Genomic DNA, 23,474 nt, shown 5'->3' with positions numbered 1-23,474 from the left:
TATATATTTTTACGTTTAAAGAATTTTTTTTTTACATTTTTACGGTTTTCTATAATAACAACACAAAAATAACAAGAAAACTACATAAAAGTAACATGAAAATAACATTTAAATAATATCAAAACAACAAAAAATTACATACAGATAACAAAAAAATCAACAATAAATTAACAAGAGTACAACATAAAAAGACCGTATTTTCTGTAAATAAAATCAAATAAATCGTAAAAATGTTTAAAATTTTGTGAAATCGTATTTTTGTTATTTTTGTTGTTTTTGTGTATCTATGAAATAATCCCTATTATATATATATGGAATACTTCTCAATATGGATATACTCATTAATAGGTACTAAATAAATTTAATTATAAATATTATTTTTAAAAATATTAAATTATTAGATTTTGATAGGATGGCAAATAAGAATAAAAGAAAATTTTTAATTTCTATATTTAATTTAGCTACTTAATTAAAAAAAATATCAAAAAGTACAACTCTTTACACTATATAAAAAAATTTATTAATATTTTTTTTAGTGGATGGAACATTCTTAGTCCATATAATGTAAAAATAAGAGATTTTTCTAATTAAATACAATAATTAAGCATAAAAATTTAAATTTTTCTAATATTACTCATTCATGAATAATACAGGCCCATTAAAAATACATCTATATATATAGAAGTACCATGGCAATATTTGCTAAACCATATAATATAATAAAGCATTCAATTTGTATATAAACATTGATATATATAAATATATATATATATATTTATATATTCAATAGTATACTGTCGCTAATTATTAGCAATATATTTTCGAAGTGCGAAAAAATGTGGGTGCTTTTGATGTTTCTTATAGGTTTTATTATTGTTTTGATAAGTCATTGGGTTTATAGATGGCAGAACCCTAAGTGCAATGGAAATGGGAAGTTGCCACCTGGTTCCATGGGTTTCCCTCTTATTGGTGAGACCCTCCAGTATTTCACTCCACATTCTTTGTATGATGTATCTCCTTTCATCAAAAAGAGAATAACAAGGTACGTACATACATACAAATACAAATATACATACTGGCCCATATAATACAAATAACAACGTAGGTACAATCTTAATTTGTTCAAATATATAATACTGTACTTCGTTATCTGTACATATATGGTCATACGTATATATTATATTTATATGCAGATATGGGTTGTTGTTTCGGACTAATATAGTGGGGCAAAATATAGTTGTATCTACGGACCCGGAATTTAATTACAAGATATTTCAAAAGGAAGGAAAGTATTTCCTATTTTGGTATCCAGAGAGTTTCACTGAAATATTCGGTGGGCAAGATATCTTGACTTATCATGGTGTGGTTCATAAGTATCTGAAGAACTTGGTTCTACACCTTATTAGCCCTGAAAACATAAAGTCCACATTACTCTCCGAAATGGACCAAATCACTCGCCAACATCTCACCTCTTGGGCTCGCTCTGCAACTGCTGTAGATATCAAACATGTTTCTTCAGATGTATACATATATATTACAAATAATTAATAATATATGCTTCTTTATTTCCATATATATATATATTATTTTGATGAGGGAGTCATATTTTCATGCATGCAGATGGTGTTCAGATATTTTGCAATGAAGCTGATTGGCTATGATGACTTGGAGGGCCCAAGAAAACTACGAGAGAATTTTACAGCCATAATAGATGGCATGATTTCATTTCCCCTCAACATTCCAGGAACTGCTTATCATGCATGTTTGCAGGTATATATCAAATATTTTAATTTTTAAATTATATATAAAAAATAAATTGTGTATAAAATAACAGTTAAAATAATAATTATATATATTAGGGTCGGATGAATGCATTAAAAATAATAAAAGAGAAATTTGATGAAAGAAAAGCATCGAGCAAGAAATATGGTGATTATTTGGATCATTTACTAGATGAAGTGAAGAAAGAAGATACAATTTTGAATGAAACAGTCGCTGTAAATTTGGTGTTTGGGCTTCTCTTTGCCACTTTTGAGACTACTTCTACTGCCCTTACATTGGCAATCAAGTTCATTTCTGATCATCCTCAAGTTCAAGCTGAATTAACGGTTTGCATTATTATTATTATTATTATTATTATTATTATTATATATAATTGTTTTCATGACACAATAAAATATAAGCCAAATAATGGGTGAATTGATTATATCATGAGAGAGAGAATTAAAGAAAGGCTGAGGTTGTTATACTATTTAATAACATAGCCAAATATTTTTTTATTACAGAAAGAGCACGAGGATATTATTAAAAGCCGTCAGAGAAAGGACTCTCAGATTACATGGCAGGAATATAAATCCATGAATTTTACACATATGGTGAGTAATTAATTAAGAGTATATTTTTCTTTTTAAAGAATTAAGAGTATTTTAATTATTATTTCAAAGTTAATGTACGTGTGTGTCTTTTATTATTTATGTCGTTTTAAATATTTATTTTTGTACAAGAGTTTAGGTATTTTTTAAAATTATTTATTAATTGTATTTTATTTTATATACTATACAATATATCCGTTAGCTCTTCACGCAGCTAACTTAATTTTTTTAGTATTATAATAATAGTTAATTAAAAATATAATTCTAATATATAGTAAAGTTATAAATATATTATCTTATTTTATATTATTATTAATAATTTTATTTATTAAAAACTAAATACACAATTTTATTAATTATTATTTAGAATTATTTATTGAGAGGTTTAAAATTTATTATATGTAGTATTTTAAATTGTTTTGTTAAAAGAAATTATTTTTATGAAATAAATAAATATGGTGCAGAAAAAAATTACGATGTTTATCATAATGCATTATTTTCATATTTCGATCATTCAAAATTATTGGTATTATTGTATCTCACTTGTTGTCTCATTGTATCTCACCTATTTTTATCACCGTATCTCACACATTGTCATCACTGTATCTCATCACTTGTCATTACCGTAGTTTACTTGTAGTCGTCACTATTTAATTTTCCAAATCTATACATTAATCTTAGATTTCATCTCGAATTTTAAATATTTTTTAAAAGATTTTTAAGATATTAGAAAAAAATTCATTAATTTGTTCTATTATTATTAATTAATATGTTTTAAAAAAGTAATTAAATATATATATATATAAAATGTGATACTTGAGTTATGAAAAATGTTAAAAGGCAACCCTCCTTACAAAAAATCTTACTTTTAGTCACAACAAAACTTGTGACTAAAAGTGAAAAAGTTGTGACTAATTATAAATGATCATTCCTATGTTGTGACTAAAAAGTCCGTGACTAAATGTATTAATATAGTTACAAAAATTACAATTTATTGTGACTAATTAATGTATTTTTAGTCACAATACTTGTTGTGGCTAAAACTAAATTAGTGACAACTTGTATCTAAATAATATGTTTTAGTCACTAGTAACATTTTGTTGTGACTAAAATACACATTTAGTCACAAAAAAATTATGTTGCGACTAAAAAGTTGTCAATAAATGTAGCAGATTTTTGTAATGTTGGTATCATACCATTATTGGTGTAATTAAGAAGCAGGTCTCATATAGCTTAAAAAAATAAAATTTAGGGAATATCGCTAACCTATCGTAGGGTGCCACCTATAAAAGGTATTGGGCACCACTGGTGCCCAATAGCAATGCTCTTTAATTATAATTATGTGATACTTGACATTAAAGTTATCATTTAAAACAACGGAAGTAAAGTAGGGTTTTGTTAGATGTTAATTAATATTTTTAATAAAAAATTTAAACGTGGTGAAAAGCAATTGAAATATTATTCTAAGTATCATGTACAACCGATTCTTTTATTATTATTATTATTATTATTATTATTATTATTATTATATCTTAATTTTAAAAAAAAAAAATAAAAAAAATAAAAAACGTACACATTATTATTATTATTATTATTATTATTATTATTATTATTATTATTATTATTATTTTCATATTTTTTTTAAAAAAGCCAAAAATGTTATATATATTGATTGATATTTTATATACATATATAAACGAAATGTACAATTAATTATATTTGATTTTAGTTTTAATTTTTTTTTTTTGGATTTTTTTTTATTTTCTAACTTTTTTAAAATATTAATATTTTTATAGAAAAATTATTAAAATAATAGTAAAATATTAATTTGTAGATTTATGCTTTTTTATATAGGAAAATTATTAAAATAATAGTAAAATATCAATTTGTAGATTTATGCTTTCATAAAATATTAAAATTGAGAGAATTAAGGAGAGAAGAGAAAAATAGTTTTAGAGTGATTTTAGAATGTGATCATGTCACCGTCTCATACTTCTCTTTAATATATATATATATATATTAATTGATAATTTGTGGAATTATTATTAATGAATAAAATATTGTGAAAATTTAAAAATGAAAACATGAATTTAAATTTTAAAATATTTAAATTACTATAATTATTAAAAAAAATAAAATGAATTAGTGTTTAAATTAGATTTATATTAGATGTATATTAGATAGTTTCAATTGATATTTATCATAAATATTAAATTATATATCTTAAATATTTGTAATTAATATCTATTAAATCTAATTAACTCAAATAATATTTGTTTTTTATATAACAATTTACAATAACAAACACATCAAACAAAAAAATTTATTTAATTGATTGATCGAGTAAAAAATTAAATTTTCAAAAACTAAAAAATTATTTGTGGGTTATTAGAAACGTGTATACACCACAAAATTTATGTCATATAATTAAAAATGTTATAATATATTTATGGCAAAAATTATATCTAGTTATGTAAATTGCAAGACAAAAAAAGTATTTAAAGTCGTGTATTTCTCTCTTGTACTATATTCGAAGAGGATTGTTATTGGGTATCAGTGGTGTCCAGCACTTTCCATAGGTGTCACCTTATGCTTAGTTAACGATATTTTTTAAAATTTATTTTCTTAAGTTATATGGGACTTGCTATTTAATTATACCAATAGCGGTATGACACTAAGGAGGGTGCTAGTCACCAGTAGTGTCCTTTAGCAATTCTCATATTCAAAGTAGTTATCATCAATATTGTATCTCACTGTAGTTACCACTACATTAAAAGTCATTAATTATCATTACTAAATCTCACTTATGGTCGCCACTACATTCAAATTCTTTGTTAACACTGTGTTTGTAATCCCACTATAATATTCAAAATTAATGTCATCACCATATCGAAGATTGACCAAACATTATCAAAACAAATAATAGAAAAAATTACCACTACATTAAAAGTCATTATCGGATCTCACTTAAATCGTCATTACATTCAAATTCTTTGTCAACACCGTATTTCACTAATCTCATTATATTCAAAATTAATATCATCACCATATCATAAAGATCAAAACATTATCAAAACAATTAGAAAAAAAAAATTGAAAGAAAAGAATCGTCGAAATCAATATTTTTACTATTTATATAAATATTAAGATAAATAGATTATTGCACTTTCACCTTGCACTTAAAAAGAATATGTAAAACTCATATTTATTTATTTAAATAAATATCATTTAAAAAAATACTGCACATTATGTATCTACTGCCATCATTAATTAAATTAAAATAAATGATAAAAATATTATTAAGAATCTTTAATATACAAAGGCGTATTAGATAAGAAATAAGATTATTGTCAAAATATTAATATATGTGAGAAATAAATTATAGTATAAATTCACATATAATTATATAGATAGATGTAAAAATAAGAGAAAAGTTATATTTACACTCCTAATCTTAATAAAGACAACCTTTTTTTTTGGAAACAATTAATTACATATTTACCATTATGTGAATAGACTAAAATATACAATAAATCTAGATAGAAAACTCTAAAGATTTTTTCTTTCACAAAAAAAAAAAAAAAAAAAAAAGAAAGAAAGAAAAACACCATAAAATAAAATAAAAAAAATATCTCTAAATATATTCATTTTATATTTTTAATTAAGTATTGTTGAGAACACGATCTTCTTAAAAATATATATATTTATCAAAAAATATCAATGTGAATTCTCTTCTTTGCTATAGTAATTTTATTTTATGTATAAAATCAATTGTAGGTTAATTTCTATTTTTGAAAAATTTAAGCATTTTAATTTTAAAATATAAATATATTTTAGTGATTAATATCGTGTAAAGAAATGGATTTTATTTTAAATTAAAACTATAAATTAGTATTTTTTAACAAATAAAAATAAAATCTGAATGACTCTTTAAAAAATAAAAAATAGATAAAGTGATTGAAGGGAAAGAATAATTTATTATTCATATATGTGATTATGAGGTGGTGTTGATAATATGTCTTTTAAATGTTGTTAACTAAGGTGCCGTTTGGTAACACTTTTTTAATCAGTTTTTTGTTTTTAAAATTGAAAAAGTGAAAATATTTTTCAAAAACATGTTCTATAAAACTGTTTTTACTTTTCAATTTTTTAATTGAGAATCAAAATTTTAAAAACAAAAAAAAAATCACTTTCAATATTTTTTTAAACAGTTTTTTTTTTCTTAATCAATATCTTGGACTTCAATCCCAAATCCCCCCACGGTCCTGGCGCTAAACCCGACCTCTAACTTGAACCCAAATCCAACTCCGGACCTAGACCCGACGTAAATAAAATCAAAAAATTAAAATGAAAATAAATTTTACAGAACACACTTTTATTTTCTGTTTTTAAAATTGAAAAATAAAAGTGGTTACAAAACGCATTTTTATTTTTCAAAAGCAAAATTTTTAAAAACAAAAATTTTACTTTCATTTTATGATTAAAAAATTAGAAAACAAAAGTGTTACCAAACGTCACCTAAATATTTAAGAATCTGTCTTTTAAAAAAGTTATTTAAGAATCATCAACAATATTTATAATCATTTATTTTTATAGCATATTAATTGTGGAAAAGTTACAACTAATATGCATAACTAAATTAACTAAAAAATTAATCAACAAACAATTAATCATGGCAAAATTAATAAATCACAAACAATAATCAAAAATTAAAACAAGGATGAACAAAGTATTCAAAGCCAGAAACAATTGAAGCAATAAAATAATAAAATCAACACCAAGATATATATTAGTTCTTTAGATCGATGTGATCTATGGCTCTACTCTAATTCTAGAACACCACCAAATCTTCTTTATTAATTGAGTAAGAATAGAGTACAATACAGTCGAGATCGATTCTCTGTCAGCTTCTCTCAAAGTGTTTATCTCAATCTTTTTCATCTACAGAAAAATTCTTCATACAACACCCAAATCCAATCTCTCTTTTTCCTGTACCGCTCTCTCTTCGAAATCACCTCTTCGAAACTTGTTTGAACTTGTTATCGCAAAATGATAAGTGTTGGTGGTATTTATAGGTTCAGGATATAGATCCTAAAGTTGTTGATTGTAAGTGATAAGTTGTTAAGTTAGTTACGACTTAACAAATTTAAAAATTTCTCATAATAATATTTCCACATCAGCTTAAGATAAAGCGCTTCTAGTTGAGACATACGCTTCCTGGAAGACAAACCAAAGAGCACATTGAAGGGACTCCCCGGATAGGAATAACAATAGCCGGAGTTGACTATCCACAATTTCCTTCCATGAGGAAACAACTAGCTATCCTGAACTTCTTTCCGGAGGAAGACTAGTTTTTCTGAAGACTCCTTTTGGGTGGAACCAATAGACATTCGAGAATGCCCTTTCGGATGATAGTTGTCATTCCACAAGACTTTTTCTGAATAGACAAGTTAGATTTCTGGGAACGCCCTTCTGGATGACATTTTACTTCCCACAACCAAAATAGGTTTTGGAGATATTTCATTTAGAGAAAGTATACCACATATATAGAATAAATATATACATAAATAATTTCTAACTTCTAAGCAAACTAAAGTTTTTTGAAAAAAAACTAATGAAACTAACTTAATTAAGAGATATTATATATATATATATACATTTTTTTATATACACAATAAAATTCAAGTGAGATATCATGGTGAATAGTTGTGTCCCTAATTCAGCGGAATTGTCACTTATTTTAATTTAAAGTTAAACTAACAAAGTTAAAAAAATATAATTAAAAATATTTACAATATTTTAAGTATTTTAAAAATTAAAATTTTCGTATATAAAATATCTACATTACAATATTTTAAGTGTTTTAAATTTAAATTTAAATTTTATTATATAAAATATCTATACTATTTTTATTTTTAAATATATATAATAATATTATAAAATTAATAAAGAATATTATGTTAAATAATAATAGAATTAGTTAAAAATAACATAGAAAATAAAAAAAAATACCGTTAAACCAAAAATTTCGTTACATAGCCACATTTTATCTAGAATAAATCATATTATTTATTATTTTTGTATAACATTTCAGGTCATCAATGAAATTGTTAGGCTTGCAAATATTGTACCAGGAATCTATAGAAAAGTAATCCAAGATGTTGAGATCAATGGTAAGTTAATTCAAATGGATAGATGTAGTTAACTAATTCATCAGCTCCTTTAATATTAAGTATCTAATTCTTTAAAAATTTGAAGAAGCATGCCTAAGTGATTCTCTTACTCTACATATTTTTACTCATTTCTTTTCTTTTCTTTCTATTTAATAACTTTTACTATTTTCTTTTGTTCTTTATTTAGTTATTTGATGACTAAGCAATTTCTATTACTTCAAAATCACATTACAAACTAACAGCACCAAGATTTTGGCTACATAAACTCTCTAGCCTGCTATACATGTAGGCCATAGCTATTTTTAATATCCTGTTTGGTACAAGATAGTAATTTTGGTTCCTGAGATACAACACCCAAGCAATAGCTATGCCATATATCTATTTCTATATTTATTTTATTACTTAAAACATATTAGGGTTGTTCTCCAATAGCTACTTTTTTAATATAAACTAATTAAATCTTAACTCTCTCTTTAACCCCTAAACAATTAGGTGTTTTCAAAAACATCATTGAATTTTAGAATTAGAATTGAGGAAGAAATCTTACCACTCAAATGCATCTCTTTTCGAAGCTTGAATAACTCTAAACTAGGAAGAAATTGTCTTCTTGACCTCTGATCTCTCTCTTTTCCCCCATCCCAGAAAGGGATTTCATAGCTACCAGAGCCAGCTAATTGCCTCCCTCCAATGGGACTTAATTAACCCTCTCCACATCAGAGTATGGTGCAGTCATCGTTGGAAGATTATCTTCCCCTTCTGAAAGATTTTGATCAATCCTCCCCGAAATTAAACATTCTACAACCACCAGAGATGGAAGATTTTTCCCTTTTAAGTAACATCGATCCACCATTGTTACTGCAACCATCGGAGATGGAGGAGACTGATTAGTCTTCGCTAGCCTTCAATCTTCATCATTCTTAACAATTTCTAAATCTAAAAATTCCATAGACGTAATCCCTAATATTCCCACCATAGACCTAGTTTTTAAAACCAAATCAATATTTGAGGAAGGACCTCCTTTTTTCTTCACATGTTTCCCTTGAGACCCTAACTTTTGACCTCGTGTTTTCCTTGCCATAGCCGCCATATCTTCACAGCTGAGAGGAAATTACGAGCCTAATTGAGCCTTAACACGTTGTTACATTTTATTTTATTGTGAATATTATGTTAATTATTTTGTGAAAAAAAATTGTCAAAGAAAATAAAGTTTTTATGATATGTTTTAAAGAATAAAGTAGATAAATTATTGTTTGTGAGTGCACAAAATGTAGTTAATATATTATGTGCATATAGAAATATGTAACAAAGGTATAGAAATATATGTCAATAGATATTAGTTGTTAATCAACAACTTTTAAACATCTTGACAACATGTTTAAAAAAATCATGATCAACAACAAAAAAGATCTATTAGTAAAAAAAAAAAAATCACACTAATTATTTATTTCATTATTATTTTTAGTTGTTTGATCTATAAAATTTCATGGATCATGTGATTCATGTGACACATATTTATTTACTATACACAATGAATACACGTATAATTAACTACATTATATATTTAGTATATAATATACATTCATTTTATATAAAATATGGCTATGTAATGAAATTCTTAGTTTAACTGTATTTTTTATAAATATTTTTAACCATATTTTTAATTTTGCTAGTTTAACTATGAATTAAAATAAGAGACGATTTTGCTCAATCAGGCACACAACGATTTACCATGATATCTTAATTTGGTTTTATTGTTTATATAAAATAAATATACATAATCACATCCAAATGGAATACCAAGCCGCAATAGCTAAAAATATTCTCAAAGATCAAAATCTCAAACCCTATTTTAAGAATTAAAAAAAAAAACATTATCTAATTTAAAAAATTAAACATATATTGCACTTAACATTACTTGCACATAATATATATTTATATAAACATAACTTTAATTATTTATCAACATAGAAAATTAATAACAATATATTCATTTGGTAATATTTGAATTCAGGATATACAATTCCAGCTGGTTGGCTTGTCATGGTTGTTCCATCGGTTCTTCATGTGAATCCTGATATATATGATGATCCTCTCACTTTTAATCCATGGCGATGGAAGGTATAATTAGTTTATTAGAGAGAGCATATGATACCATAGACTTTTTAATTCTATCGATATCATTATTATAATATCTTATTTATATTATAATAAGCTCCACTTTTATCGACGGCGTCTATCGTATCTTATCAAGTTTTCAAAAAAAAAAATCATTACTACAATATATATATTTTTAATCATAAAGTTTTTGGATAGTGTATTTATTGGATCATAAAATATAGTGAGTCACGCAATTAAAAATTATATATATACATTTCCTTTTTACCATTGGAAGACATACTAGGGGACGTGAATTCTAAAAAATAATATTATATTATGGGTCATGAAATGTACCTCTTTAATATTATATATATCTTGTGAGTATGTTATCACTCAAATCGAATCAGATGAATTCAGAACAAGATCCAACAAGAATGAATAATCAACGAACTAATATGAAAGTAAAAGATAAATAAAACAAAACTGGATAAATGAACCACAAACTAGGTGAATGAGAACAGTCATAATACTAAAGATCTTTATTGAATAACCAGTGTTCAAACACCAAGAGATTACAAGCAAAGCTAAAAGATTTTAAGTAAAAATTCCTCACATGAGAGTTATAGGACCAAATACATCTATATTCTATACAACCCTCCTCTCTCTCAGTTTCTCTTAGCTCTGGATTTTTTTTATCTCTAAAGTTCTCAACAAACTTAGACTAAGAGTTAGTGAGTTGTTAAAGAAAAAATTAACTAACATAACTGACTCCTGTCTAAGGGGTCCTCAATCATAACTGGACAATACTAGGGGTTGAGTTAAGCAACAATTCTATCTTAAACCACTTACTAATATTGAAAGATAACATGTTCTGAATGAGCCAGGCAGGCTCAACAACATTTTTCAATGTTGAGTAAACTTAGACAATGTCTAAGTTTTGGTAAGCTAACACTTTAGGTGAGTATATTAGCTGGATTTTCTTCAATTTGGATCTTCTTGGCTTGAACATCACCTCTGGATACAATTTCTCTGATAAAATGAAACTTAATGTCTATGTGCTTGGATCTCTCATGCAGCATTAAAGCACTTTGATTGTCACAGTAGACATAGATTTCATTTGAGTTCAGACCAAATTCCTTTGTCAATCCTTTCAACCAAACTACTTCTTTGAAAGACTCTGTAGCAGCCATGTGTTCTGCTTCAGTTGTTGAAAGAGCTACCACTTTCTACAAATTTGATTTCCAGCTAATAGCTCCACCTAGGACAGTGAAAACCAGCCCTTCAAAGATCTTTTGGTATCCAAATTAGCTACATAATTGCTATCCACATACCCAACAACCTCTCCATTAGACCTTGCATCTCCATTAAAGACTAGGCCTAGGTTAATAGTACATTTGATGTGCCTAAGAATCCATCTAACTACTGTCCAATGGTAGTCACCAGGATCTGCCATGTATCTGCTAACAACACTTAGAGCATGGGCCAAATCTAGCCTTATACAAACCGTGGCATACGTTAGACTTCCCACTAGACTTGTGTAAGGTACTTTTTCCATGAGGTTCCTTTCTTTTTTATTATTGGGACATTGGTTTTGGGAAAACTTGAAGTGAGCAGCCAGAGGTGTAGTCACAGCTTTTGAACTGAGCAAGTTGAACTTTTCTAATGCCTTCTTCAGATAGCGGGCTTGAGATAACCTGATAAAACCATTAGTATTTTTGTCAATGTCAATTCCTAGGATCCTGTTTGTCTTACCAAGATCTTTCATATCAAACCCCATGCTCAGTTTCTGTTTCAACTCAAAAATATCATTTTTGTCATTTCATACTATTAAATTATCATCAACATATTGAAGGAGATAAATTTTTTTATTAAAGTAAACATAGGGGTCATATTTACTTTTGCTGAAACCTATTTTAGTAATAAAATCATCAAATTTGATGTTCTATTGACCTCTTTAGGAGGCACACTTGATCTAGATTCCCATAGCTAAATCCCTCATGTTGCTCCATATACATATATATCTTCTTCTAATAGACCATGTAAGAATGCTATTTTCACATCCATTTGATCCACCTTTAGCTTGTCTCTTGTTGCTCTAGCCAATATTACTCTGATTGAAGTTTGTTTCACCACAGGTGCAAGGATTTCATTAAAGTCTATAATTCTTTCTGTGTGAAACCTTTGGCTACAAGTCTAGCCGTATATCTTTCCATTTTAACACCTGAAATCCCATCTTTGTGCGTAAATATCCATTTGCACCCCACTGGCCTTATACCCTTTGGCTTTCTCACCACTATCCAGGTTTTGTTTTTCACCAATGAGTCCATCTCATCATCCATTTCCCCTTTCCATTTGTAGCCATCAAGTCTATTGAGAGTTTCCTGCACTGTAAGAGGTTCAACACTGATTTCTTCTTCAGCTACAGCTAGAGCATATCCAATGAAGTCTGCATAGCCTATCCTTTTAGGAGCCTTGATTTCTCTTCTCTCCATGTCCCTTGCTAATTGGTAGTCATTTAATTCACTTTGTTGAGTGTGCTCATCTTGACCAGTATCACCAGTTTATTCCTGAACATGGACTGGTTTTTCAACTTCAAATCGAGTTGTGGTTTGCTCTTGGCTGGTGACTGTAGTTGCCTTATGTTTCATAGGCATCTCATCTTCTCTAAAAACCACATCCCTACTAATGATGCACTTCTTGAAACCTTTTTCTAAACACCATAGCTTGTATCCCTTCACTCCATTAAGATATCCAATGAATATGCACTTGACAGCTCTAGGCTCAAGCTTATCTTGCCTGTTATGTGCATATGTTGTGCAATTAAACACTTTTAAGTGTTCATAGCTGGGTTTCTTTCCTATCAAAACTTGTTGAGGAGTTTTGATATTGAAAGCTACCGATGGACACCTATTTATCAAATATTAGGCTACAGAAACAACTTCTCCCCAAAATTTTCTTTCAAGATTGGCTCCCGTTAACATGCATCTAACTCTTTCCAATAGAGTTCTATTCATTCTCTCAGCCACTCCATTTTTTTGAGGAGTTTTTCTAACGGCGTTATGCCCAAAAATACCTATATTATTGTAGAATTTAACAAATTTCCTTGAGCAAAATTCTAGCCCATTGTCAGTTCTTAGTTTATTTACTTTCACTCCAATTTGATTCTCTGTAAGAATTTTCCAAGTAATGAAACTATCAAGAGCTTGATTCTTAGATTTCAAGAGTATTACCCATACCTTACTTGAGTAATCATCTATAATACTCATGAAATAATCTACTTCACCTAAAGATGGAACTCTAGATGCTCAAGGGAGTTGTAGTGGTGTGAGCATCAGTACCAAATTTCACTCTACAATATTTTCCATAAATGCATTCTCAAAAAAACTCAACCTTTCCACTCAGTTTGCCACTGAGAACTCCCTACTTCAACAGTTCTACAATACTCTTTTCACTGATGTGGCCAAGCCTTTTATGCCATAACTGAGTTTGATCTGCATCCTTACTAGTGGCCACTGCTATAGTTCCAACTATAACCTTCCTTGTTAGAAAATAAAGGCCATTTCTGAATTCACCCTTTATTACAGGTGTAGATCCATTTAGAACCTTCATGGAACAACCTTCAATCTGTATTTTGTAACCATTTGTTGCTAGGATACCCACAGATAGTAAATTCCTTCTCAATTCAGGAACATACCTGACATTTGCTATTGTCCTATTGACATCATCATGCATATTGATGCGTATAGATCTAATCCCTTGAACCTTGCAGGCTTTGTTGTTCCCCAAGAGAACTGATCCACCTAAAATATCTTCAAAACTACTAAACAAATCTTTGTTAGGACACATATAAAAAGAACACCCTGAGTTTAATATCCACTCATTACCAGATTTCTCAGTTGACACAACAAGAACATCAGATGAATCATAACCATTTGACACTAACTCCGCTTCTCCCTTTTCATTATTAATATCTTTTTTTTTGTCTTAAGAATGTAGCATTCATTTTTATAGTGTGCCTCTTTCTTGCAGTAGTTACAGAATTTACCTAGTTTGAACTTTGATTTTGACTTGTGATGGCTATTTCCTTTGTGACTGTGGGACTTCTTGTGATTCTTGAAAATTTTCTTATCACCTTTTCCATGAGCCATAAATCATTCTTCATTGATTTCTCCCTTTTCTTCATATTTCATCTGAATCTCCTTCGAGTTTAGAGCAGCCTTTACCTCTGCCATGTTAGAGTATCTTTGCCATAAAAAATAATATCTACAAAGTACTCATATGATTTAGGAAGAGAACTAAGGAGAAGTATACCTTGGTCTTCATATTCGATCTTCACTCCAATGTTTGACATCTCAAGAATAATCCTTTTCATCTAGATATTTTCTTAAATCATTTGTGTCATCCATTCTGAGTGTATATAGATTCTTCTTCTTCAGAAAAAACTTGTTGGCCAAGGATTTCTTAAGATAGATCGAAGCCAATTTGTTCCATAATCCAGTTGTTGTTTCTTCATGAGAAATTTCTCTCATCACTTCATCTCCCAAACTCAGTAGAATTGCACTATTGTGCCTTACTTTCTATGTCCTTCTTCAACCTTACTTCTTTTGATTTCACCAAGTTCCTCTGTGTTTAATGCCTTTGAAATTCCCTGGTGTACATGAAGGGCTCTCATTTTGATCCTCTACAGACTGAAGTCATTTTCACCAGTGAATTTATCCACCTTAAATCAAGCCGAGGAAATTGTTGGATTCTTGATCTTTCAATAACTTCTTTCTTCTTCTCAGCCTCGAGTCAAATAGTTCTTAATCATAGAATCTAACCCGAGCTCAGATACCACTTGTTGTGATTATGTTATCACTCGAATCGAACCAAATGAAATCAGAACAAGATCCAACATGAATGAATAATCAACGAACTAATATGAAAGTAAAAGATAAATGAAACAGAACTCGATAAATGAAGCACAAACCAGATGAAAGAGAACATTCATAATGATGAGGATCTTTATTGAATAATCAATGTTCAAACACCAAGAGATTACAAGAAAAGCTAAGAGATTTCAATATTCCTCACATGAGAGTTATAGGATCAGATACACCTATACTATGCATAACCCTCATTCTCGCTCTTAGCTTCTCTTAGCTTTGAAATGTTTTTTATCTCTAAAGTTCTCAATAGACTTAGACTAGGAGCTGAATATATATACAATTTAATAGTTAGTGAGTTGTTAAAGAAAATAATCAACTAACATAACTGACTCTTGTTTAAGGGTTCTCAGTCATAAGTAGACAATACTAAGAATTGAGTTACACAACAATATATATATATAAGTCTCATATCATTTTAAACAACAAATTCTCAATTAAAAAAATAACAAATTCTCTTTCTCCATTCAAACGTTCAACCTATAAAATAAAAACTAATTATTTGATTATAAAATAAATAATTAATTTTAATTATTTAATTATAAAAATAAATAATTAATACTAATTATTAACTTTTTTGATGCTTGAGGACTTAGGGATGATTACTTTTTAGAAATATTTTGAATGATATTATAAATAAAAATTCTAAATAATTAATATTATATTAGTATTACAAATTATATTTAAACCTTGTTATCCACATAACATTAATATTAAAAATTTCCATACAAAAAACTTGGTATGACTACAATTAAAACTGGAGTCATAACTTTTATTTATATAAAAACTAACTTATTGGTATAATAAAGAAATGTACAACAAAGTTAGATACGGTAAACTTTATTTATGAAAATGAAAATTTAAATCTCATTTAACTTTTCTTTTTGGTGGTGTTCCATTCAAACTTAAATGTACCTCTAGGGAAAGGAATTGCATTTAGGAACCAAGACTTTCATGGGATTCGGAGGAGGTGTTAGATTGTGCGTGGGAGCTGACTTCGCAAAAGTACAATTGGCCATATTTATTCATCATTTGGTTTTAAATCTAAGGTATATTTTTTTATTATTATTTATACTTCATCGATCAATAATTTGAAGTTTATTTTGTATTATGTACTATTATGACATAATATTTACACATTTTGACGTGTTTTTATAAAAATGGTAGGTGGTCAGTAGTCAAAGGAGGAGATATTGTTCGCAAACCTACATTGACATTTCCAAATGGCTTACATATTAAAATCTCAGAAAAAAATTGTGCAGTTGAATAAAAAAAACGATATAGCATAATATATTAAGTATATGCATGCATGCATATGTGTTGTGCATATAGTGTTTGTAGAATATGTATAAAGTATTATGTACTATTTTCTTTGGGAAAAAATATTAATCATGTACTATCTTTTAAACGAATAAATAATAAATAAATGAATCCTTGTCAATCTATATTAGGCAATTACTTATTCATATAATATTACTTAATTAGAGCACTTCTAGCAACTTCCCAACTCTATTTTTTAAAATACACTAGTAAAACTCTATTTTTTTTTTTTATTTTACAACACATTTTACAGCTCTTGAGTTATATCCCTCTTGTAGCAACATTGAAAAAATATATGGACATTTATTTCTATAGCATTTTCACATATTGGACATCTATCTTCAAAAGTGATTCGAAATCGAACAAGTCGGTCTCTAGTCTGTAATCTCCCCCAAGTAGTCATTCAAACAATAAATTGGTGTTTTGGCTCACTTAATCTATTCCATATAATGGCATTCCACTTCTTTTTTTCTTAAAGCCACAATTTTATATACAAATTACCCACTCCATATTTCATTTGGGCTACTTCTCTTTCACTTATTTTCTCTTTTACGATGTCTTTAACCAATACTAGCTTCTTCCAAAACCAGCTCCCTCTGGGTGGAGCCTCATAGCTCCACCAATCCTTATCTTTTATATACACCAAGTGAATCCACCTAACCCATAAGTTGTCTTTCTTTAAAGCCATATCCCACACATACCTACCCACTGCAGTAATGTTCCATCTCTCTATGCACCTAAAACCCAAACCTCCTTCATTTTTGGTCTTACAAATCTCCCCCAAGCTATCTGACTTGGTCTAGTAGCCTCTACTAACCCCAGCCAAAGAATGGTCTTGCATATGCTATTTATTTTTTGTAAAATAGACTTATGAAGAATAATTATTTGAGCCCAATAGGAATGCATGGATATCAATACAGAATTTATTAAAGTACACATGTCAACATAGGAGATTATAACGCCCTAACCCATAAGGGCGCCACGTGTGTGCCTTTATAATTTAGTTTATAATAATAGACTAACAATTTAAGGATGAGAATGTGCTTTAATTAAAACTTTTAAAAAAAATCAATTTAAGTATAACTTAAACTCTTTTTCAAAATATTATTGGATTTGGGGTCCCCTTAGTTACAAAAGAACCACTAAACCAGTTTGTTACAAAATATTACTACATATTCAAAAGATTACAAAAGGTAGATCCTGTCCACTGAGAACCAAAAGACGGTGACGCTGATATGTACATTGTTGAGAGACCTCTGACTCATCGTTGGTCCATTTTTCTTTTACCTTTAGTTGCACCACAACACACCCGTGAGTCACAAAACTCAGCAAGAAAAGCACGTAAAACACAAACATCACATATAGCAAAACATTTTTAAGGACACAGAGCATACATTGCAACATATAGTTTAAGAAGTTATTCAAAGCGTAATCAAATGCTAATAACCAACTATTTATCTTATTAAGATAAGCCAAAACTCAATACTTTATAAAGCATCCTTAACCCTCGTTACCAACGAGTTTCTAATGTCACTATCGTTGCTTAATTAAGCAACCGATAAGTAAGAAACCAATCAATGGTTTCAAAAGAGAGTAATAACTCTTTCTTAATAACAGTAATTACCGTATCTTATTTTTGACATGCTAAGTAGTACAATTGACTTTTTTTACCTAAAGTCCTAAGTTAGGTGTGCATGCTAACCTGAGTAGAATTATACTCGACAATCTTAGGCCCTATGTCACAACAACGCCAATCGATAAAAAAATCTTAATCGATCTCGAACCAAAACCTAAACTCAAAACCGGATGAACCACTATCAATAAAACACAAAATCTAGTTGCTAAAAATACCCCAAAACGGTCCACCATTTCCTAAAAGTAGACTGTCATTTTCCAAGATTTTTTTTCTATAAAAACGGTCCACCATTTTTACAGTACACTGTAAAAAATGGTAAGCCATTTTTCATACAGAATAGCCCAAACTTGAGTTTTTCACACAAAATCCCACCAAAACTTCTCCAAACCTATTGAAACTTTCCAGAATAGTTTAACGACATAATATTAACATTGATCATCATTCAAAACACAGAAAAGCATCAAAATTGCAAACTCACCATTGTTGAGTGAGTTTTTTTCTTGAACTCAACTCACCCAACTCAAAGCATAATAGCCCTAGAATCATAAAATTAAAGCTTAAACAACCTTAATTTACATCCAAAAACAAACTCTAGCAACTAAAAACATTCACAGAACCTAATTATCAAAAGATCCCATCCAAAACAAAACCTTAGAAACCTAAAACCTTCAAGAACACCAAGAAAACTTACCTCAAGGTTGTACAACTCCTAGAATTGATTAACTTGACCAAGATTGAGATGAAAAGAGCTTGGGTTTTGCTGGTGTCTTCTTAAGCCTAAAAGAGGGAGAGAGAAAGAGTTGAGTGATTTCTTAGGTTTTTGATTTAACTCTTAATTATCTAAACTAATAAAAACTAACTAATAAATCAAATATACAACTTAGGGTTTACTAGATTATCAAATAAAACAAAATAATAAATCTTAGTAAAATGACTATTTTATCCTCAATTAAACACTTAAGCTAGTTGATATTCTAGGGGTATTTTGGTCAATGCTATCTACCCCAAATGATTTGACAACTCAAGAATACAAAAATAATCCAGTACAAACCCAATAAAACTCATTCTATTATCGTCCTTACATCCTTGGCCAATTCATCGAGTTTTCATGGTCGCTGAATCCAAAAATATTTTAAAAATAGTATATATAATACTCACATATTCCAATAAAATCTTCGTAATTAATAAATTACACTCAATTATTCACTTACTCAGAAGTCACTAATTATCTCATAATTGACTCGAGTAAGACTATAATCTTACTCTAATATTTATATAATTACATATTTAATAAAATATGTCCAATTAAATATAATTATATTTTTTTGGGATATCACAACTATCCTCTCCTTATAGAAAATTTGTCCTCAAAATTTACCTGAACAACTCTGGGTACTATTCCCACATCTGCGACTCTAACTCTCAAGTTGCTTCTTCAAACTTACTATTTCTCCATAGTACCTTAACTAGCAGAATGGTCTTGTTCGGCAATACTTTTTCTTTTCTATGTAAAATCTGACCAGGTTGTTCCTCGTATGATAAGTCTGTCTGAAGCTCAATGTCCTCATAACTCAGAATATGGGTCGAATCAAACACATATTTCCTAAGCATTGAAATGTGGAACATGTTGTGAACTCCAAATGAAGTAGGGGGTAAAGCTAGTCGATAGTCTACTTGACCTACCCTCTTCAAGATCTTGAAGGGACCAATAAATCTAGGACTTACTTTTTCTTTCTTTCTAAATCCCTGAATCCCCTTCATTGGTGACACCCAAAGGAAAACAAAGTTCCCAACCTGGAACTCAATATATCTATGCTTTGGATCAGCGTAGCTTTTCTGTCCACTTTGTGAGGCAAGCATACGAGCTTAAATCTTTTTAATAACCTCAACTGTAACGACCTAACATTTAGGCACGCTACCCAAGATGATTAAGAAACCCTAATCCCCTAAACGGGATTACTAATAAAATAAGCGTGGAAATTAAACTTTAAACGAAAACAAAATGAAAAATAAACTTGTAATAATTTTAACCTTACAAACAAAATTTACATGTTTCGGGATCCCAAAAATTATTTTACAAAATATTACAAGTCTTTTCCCTTAGCCGACCAAAGCGGCAAAACAGAATTACAAAAGTTTCAACACTGGTAGACCCCAACCCGCTTAGTCTAGTGTGGCCCGAACATGTACATTCATCGTCCAGCTCCGTCACTCATGGCTGATTAGAAACAGATTTACCCTTTCCTGCACAGTAGAGCACCCGTGAGCCAAGCCCAGCAAGACAGTAAAATATATCGATAATCATAATTAACATCACATAAATATTAATGCCATTTCATTTTTTTATCTGTATGACACAGACCCGCGTGTTACGCTCACACGCCTATTTATGTCTATGTGGCATAAACCTACGTGTTACGCTCACACGTCTATTTATATTAAGGCCTTAGAACGGTTCATCTTTGTTCTAGTTACCGAGTCCAACCCGATTATGCCTTGAACACATAACCCTTTACTTCAATATACATTTATATACGTCATGGCATAATAATTACATATTAACAACTCACTTGGGTAATAACCCTAAGCCAATAAACCGCTCACTTTAGTGTAATAACTCTAATCTCGATTTCTAGTTTCTCATATATATCACATTCCATATAACCGCCATTGAGCATATCTCTACGTGCTAACTATTGTCTTACCTGATATCCTGCAAATATGGAGATTCCAAATCCCCCGCTGCTCCTGACCAAGTGCCGGTAATCCTAGTCACAAACCCGGGATACACAAGTATAGGGTTAACCCCTAAATTCATTTCCACAAATTATAAAATTGGCATTTAAATTCCAGATATTCACATAGATCTCAGAAAGAGCTTTCCAACGATATAAATTGGAGTCCTGAGTCAAAAGTTATGACAAAAAAAAAAACACAACATGCTGCCATAAAATGGTCGCGGCTACTGGGTTTAAAACCCCAGGAAACCCAGTTTCCAGCCACGAAAATGCATCCAAAAATACAAATTTTCATGCTATATTAACCCACAATCATACCAAACTTTTACCTAGCATAAACCAAGTAATTAGAGAGGAATTACACCTAATTTACTCTCCAACAATACCAAAAACCAGCAACATAAAAATTAGCATTTTACAATGAATTTTAGCTCCTTAAACTCATCCATTTCAACCCAAACATGCTTCAATCCAACATAACCTCTTATACAATTAAACAACCACAAAAGGAAGTTAAACCACAAATTATTAAGCTTAAAATTTCAGTCCATATGCATAGAAATTCAGATTCAAACAACATGAAATCAAAGCTCCAAACCTAGAGCAAAATTCATCATAAGTTCTTAATCAAGAACTTGAACCTTCAAGCAACTTTCAAGCAAGCATCAAACTTATTTTTCCAGCAACAACACATCAAATAAAAACTTAAATTTAAACATAAAAATTACCCTAAAAGCTCATTTAGAACCCAACTATCATAATCCATCACAAAACCAAGCAATTCACACCCAAATTTCTTAAGATTAATATTGATTCTCCCCACATGCAAACCAAGAACATCATACACTATTTTCATGGATTTGAACAATAAATTTCAGCAAGAAAAATTAACAAATAAAAGGGATTAAGGTCTACCTCAAGCTCCAAACCAAGCTAAGCACAAAACCCACCAAGAATCCAAGCTTTCAAGATGAATTTTGCAACACTTAGCAAAATAAAAATATGAAGTAAAGAGGGAGAGGGGGTTCAGCTAGGGTAGAGGAAAAAGCCCAGAATTTTTCCTTTTTAAAATGCAAAAATAACTCTTTTCAATCTCAATCACAAAAGCCACAAACCCCGAGCTTGAATTCAAGCAAGCACAACCCAAAATCAAGAGTTAGAAGGAGTTTTTTGAGAAGAAAGGGGTTCAGCCAAAGGGCTGGGAAAAATACAGAAAATTAAATCTTAATTTTGCTTAAAATCCATTTTATGAACCTTTCTCCAAAATGACAAAATTACTCAATTGCCCTTAAGGCCATAAAACACCCACATAAGCACTTCAAGGGTAAAATAGCCACTTGCACACACAAATAAACTCAATTAATTTTTAGATTATTCCTACATAAATAAAATACCAATAATTAATCCTAAAATTGTATTTCGGCCCCAAACCTGGTTCGACCCGAAATACCCGATTGTGACTATACCGCGCTAACTTGTCAGAACACACCTGAAAAAGGATAGCACAAGCATACTATATAATAATATAGTCCATAAGCACGTAAATAAATTAATTTCACTATTTTACCCTTCTCTGGTCAAAATTACTAAAATGCCCCTGACTCACTTACGGGGTCTTAACATGTCACATCTCATATTAATTCACATATAATAAATTATATAATAATATCATTCCACATTAATGCTCAATTAACTAGTTAGGATTTTGCTAATCCATTTCCTTAATTCTAGGGTATTACATCACTAGTTCTTTGGACTACTTCGGGTCCAAGATATCTGTTGGAAATTATTTTACCAGGATCTTAGATCTACTCACAAGTATGTTGATTAACACCCTAAATATGAACTTTCTAAAACGATGAAATAAACACATATAAAGTTTAGGAAACCTTACATTGGGTGCAGCAGAATTAAATGACTCCTTCCGTTCAGATCTCTAACCCTTGTATCCTTTCTGTCGCAGAGTATTATCAAGATCTGAACCTGGATCTCTTTTTCTGAATCTTTGATGCTGAAACTCCTTTTGCTGAAAGTCTTTCTTCACGATCTTCCTCACTATGATTGAGGTATTACTTGCTGTGTGTGGGCACTACTCTAATCACTAAGGGTTTCGAAATATTAAGGAGGAAGAGAGAGAGAGAGAGTGGCGGCCAAAGGTAGAGAGAGAGGCTCAGGTTTTTCTGAATGAAAAGTGTAATTTTCCTGAAGTCTTC

At 29.4% G+C, this 23,474-nt stretch overlaps 1 protein-coding gene and 1 long non-coding RNA gene across 3 annotated transcripts; one reads left to right on the top strand and one right to left on the bottom strand.

Annotated features, from left to right (window-relative positions):
- The first annotated feature begins 701 nt into the window (after positions 1–701).
- LOC115701584 (cytochrome P450 87A3) lies at positions 702–17,010 on the top strand. Of its 2 annotated transcripts, XM_030629407.2 has the most exons (9): positions 704–1,042; positions 1,194–1,521; positions 1,621–1,770; positions 1,860–2,108; positions 2,286–2,375; positions 8,467–8,545; positions 10,557–10,663; positions 16,489–16,616; positions 16,735–17,010. In XM_030629407.2, exons 1-9 carry the CDS (start codon positions 837–839, stop codon positions 16,835–16,837), a joined length of 1,440 nt encoding a protein of 479 aa, XP_030485267.2. In that variant the 5' UTR covers positions 704–836; the 3' UTR covers positions 16,838–17,010. The 2 variants fall into 2 exon arrangements, 1 of the variants encoding a protein (XP_030485267.2); XR_009684102.1 differs by lacking the exon at positions 10,557–10,663 and having other exon boundaries at positions 702–1,042; positions 16,735–16,828.
- Positions 17,011–20,526: 3,516 nt separating this feature from the next.
- Positions 20,527–21,317, bottom strand: LOC133030065 (uncharacterized). The gene is made up of 2 exons (XR_009683966.1): positions 21,229–21,317; positions 20,527–20,767 (listed from the first exon to the last, which is right to left on the bottom strand). It is a non-coding gene; the product is annotated as an uncharacterized LOC133030065 (long non-coding RNA).
- Between the last annotated feature and the right edge of the window lie 2,157 nt (positions 21,318–23,474).

The sequence above is a fragment of the Cannabis sativa genome, chromosome 8, assembly GCF_029168945.1.
Source record: "Cannabis sativa cultivar Pink pepper isolate KNU-18-1 chromosome 8, ASM2916894v1, whole genome shotgun sequence".
Taxonomy (NCBI): Eukaryota; Viridiplantae; Streptophyta; class Magnoliopsida; order Rosales; family Cannabaceae; genus Cannabis; species Cannabis sativa.
The sequence above is the reverse complement of the archived record's forward strand: the minus strand, read 5'-3'. Positions and strand labels throughout refer to the sequence as shown.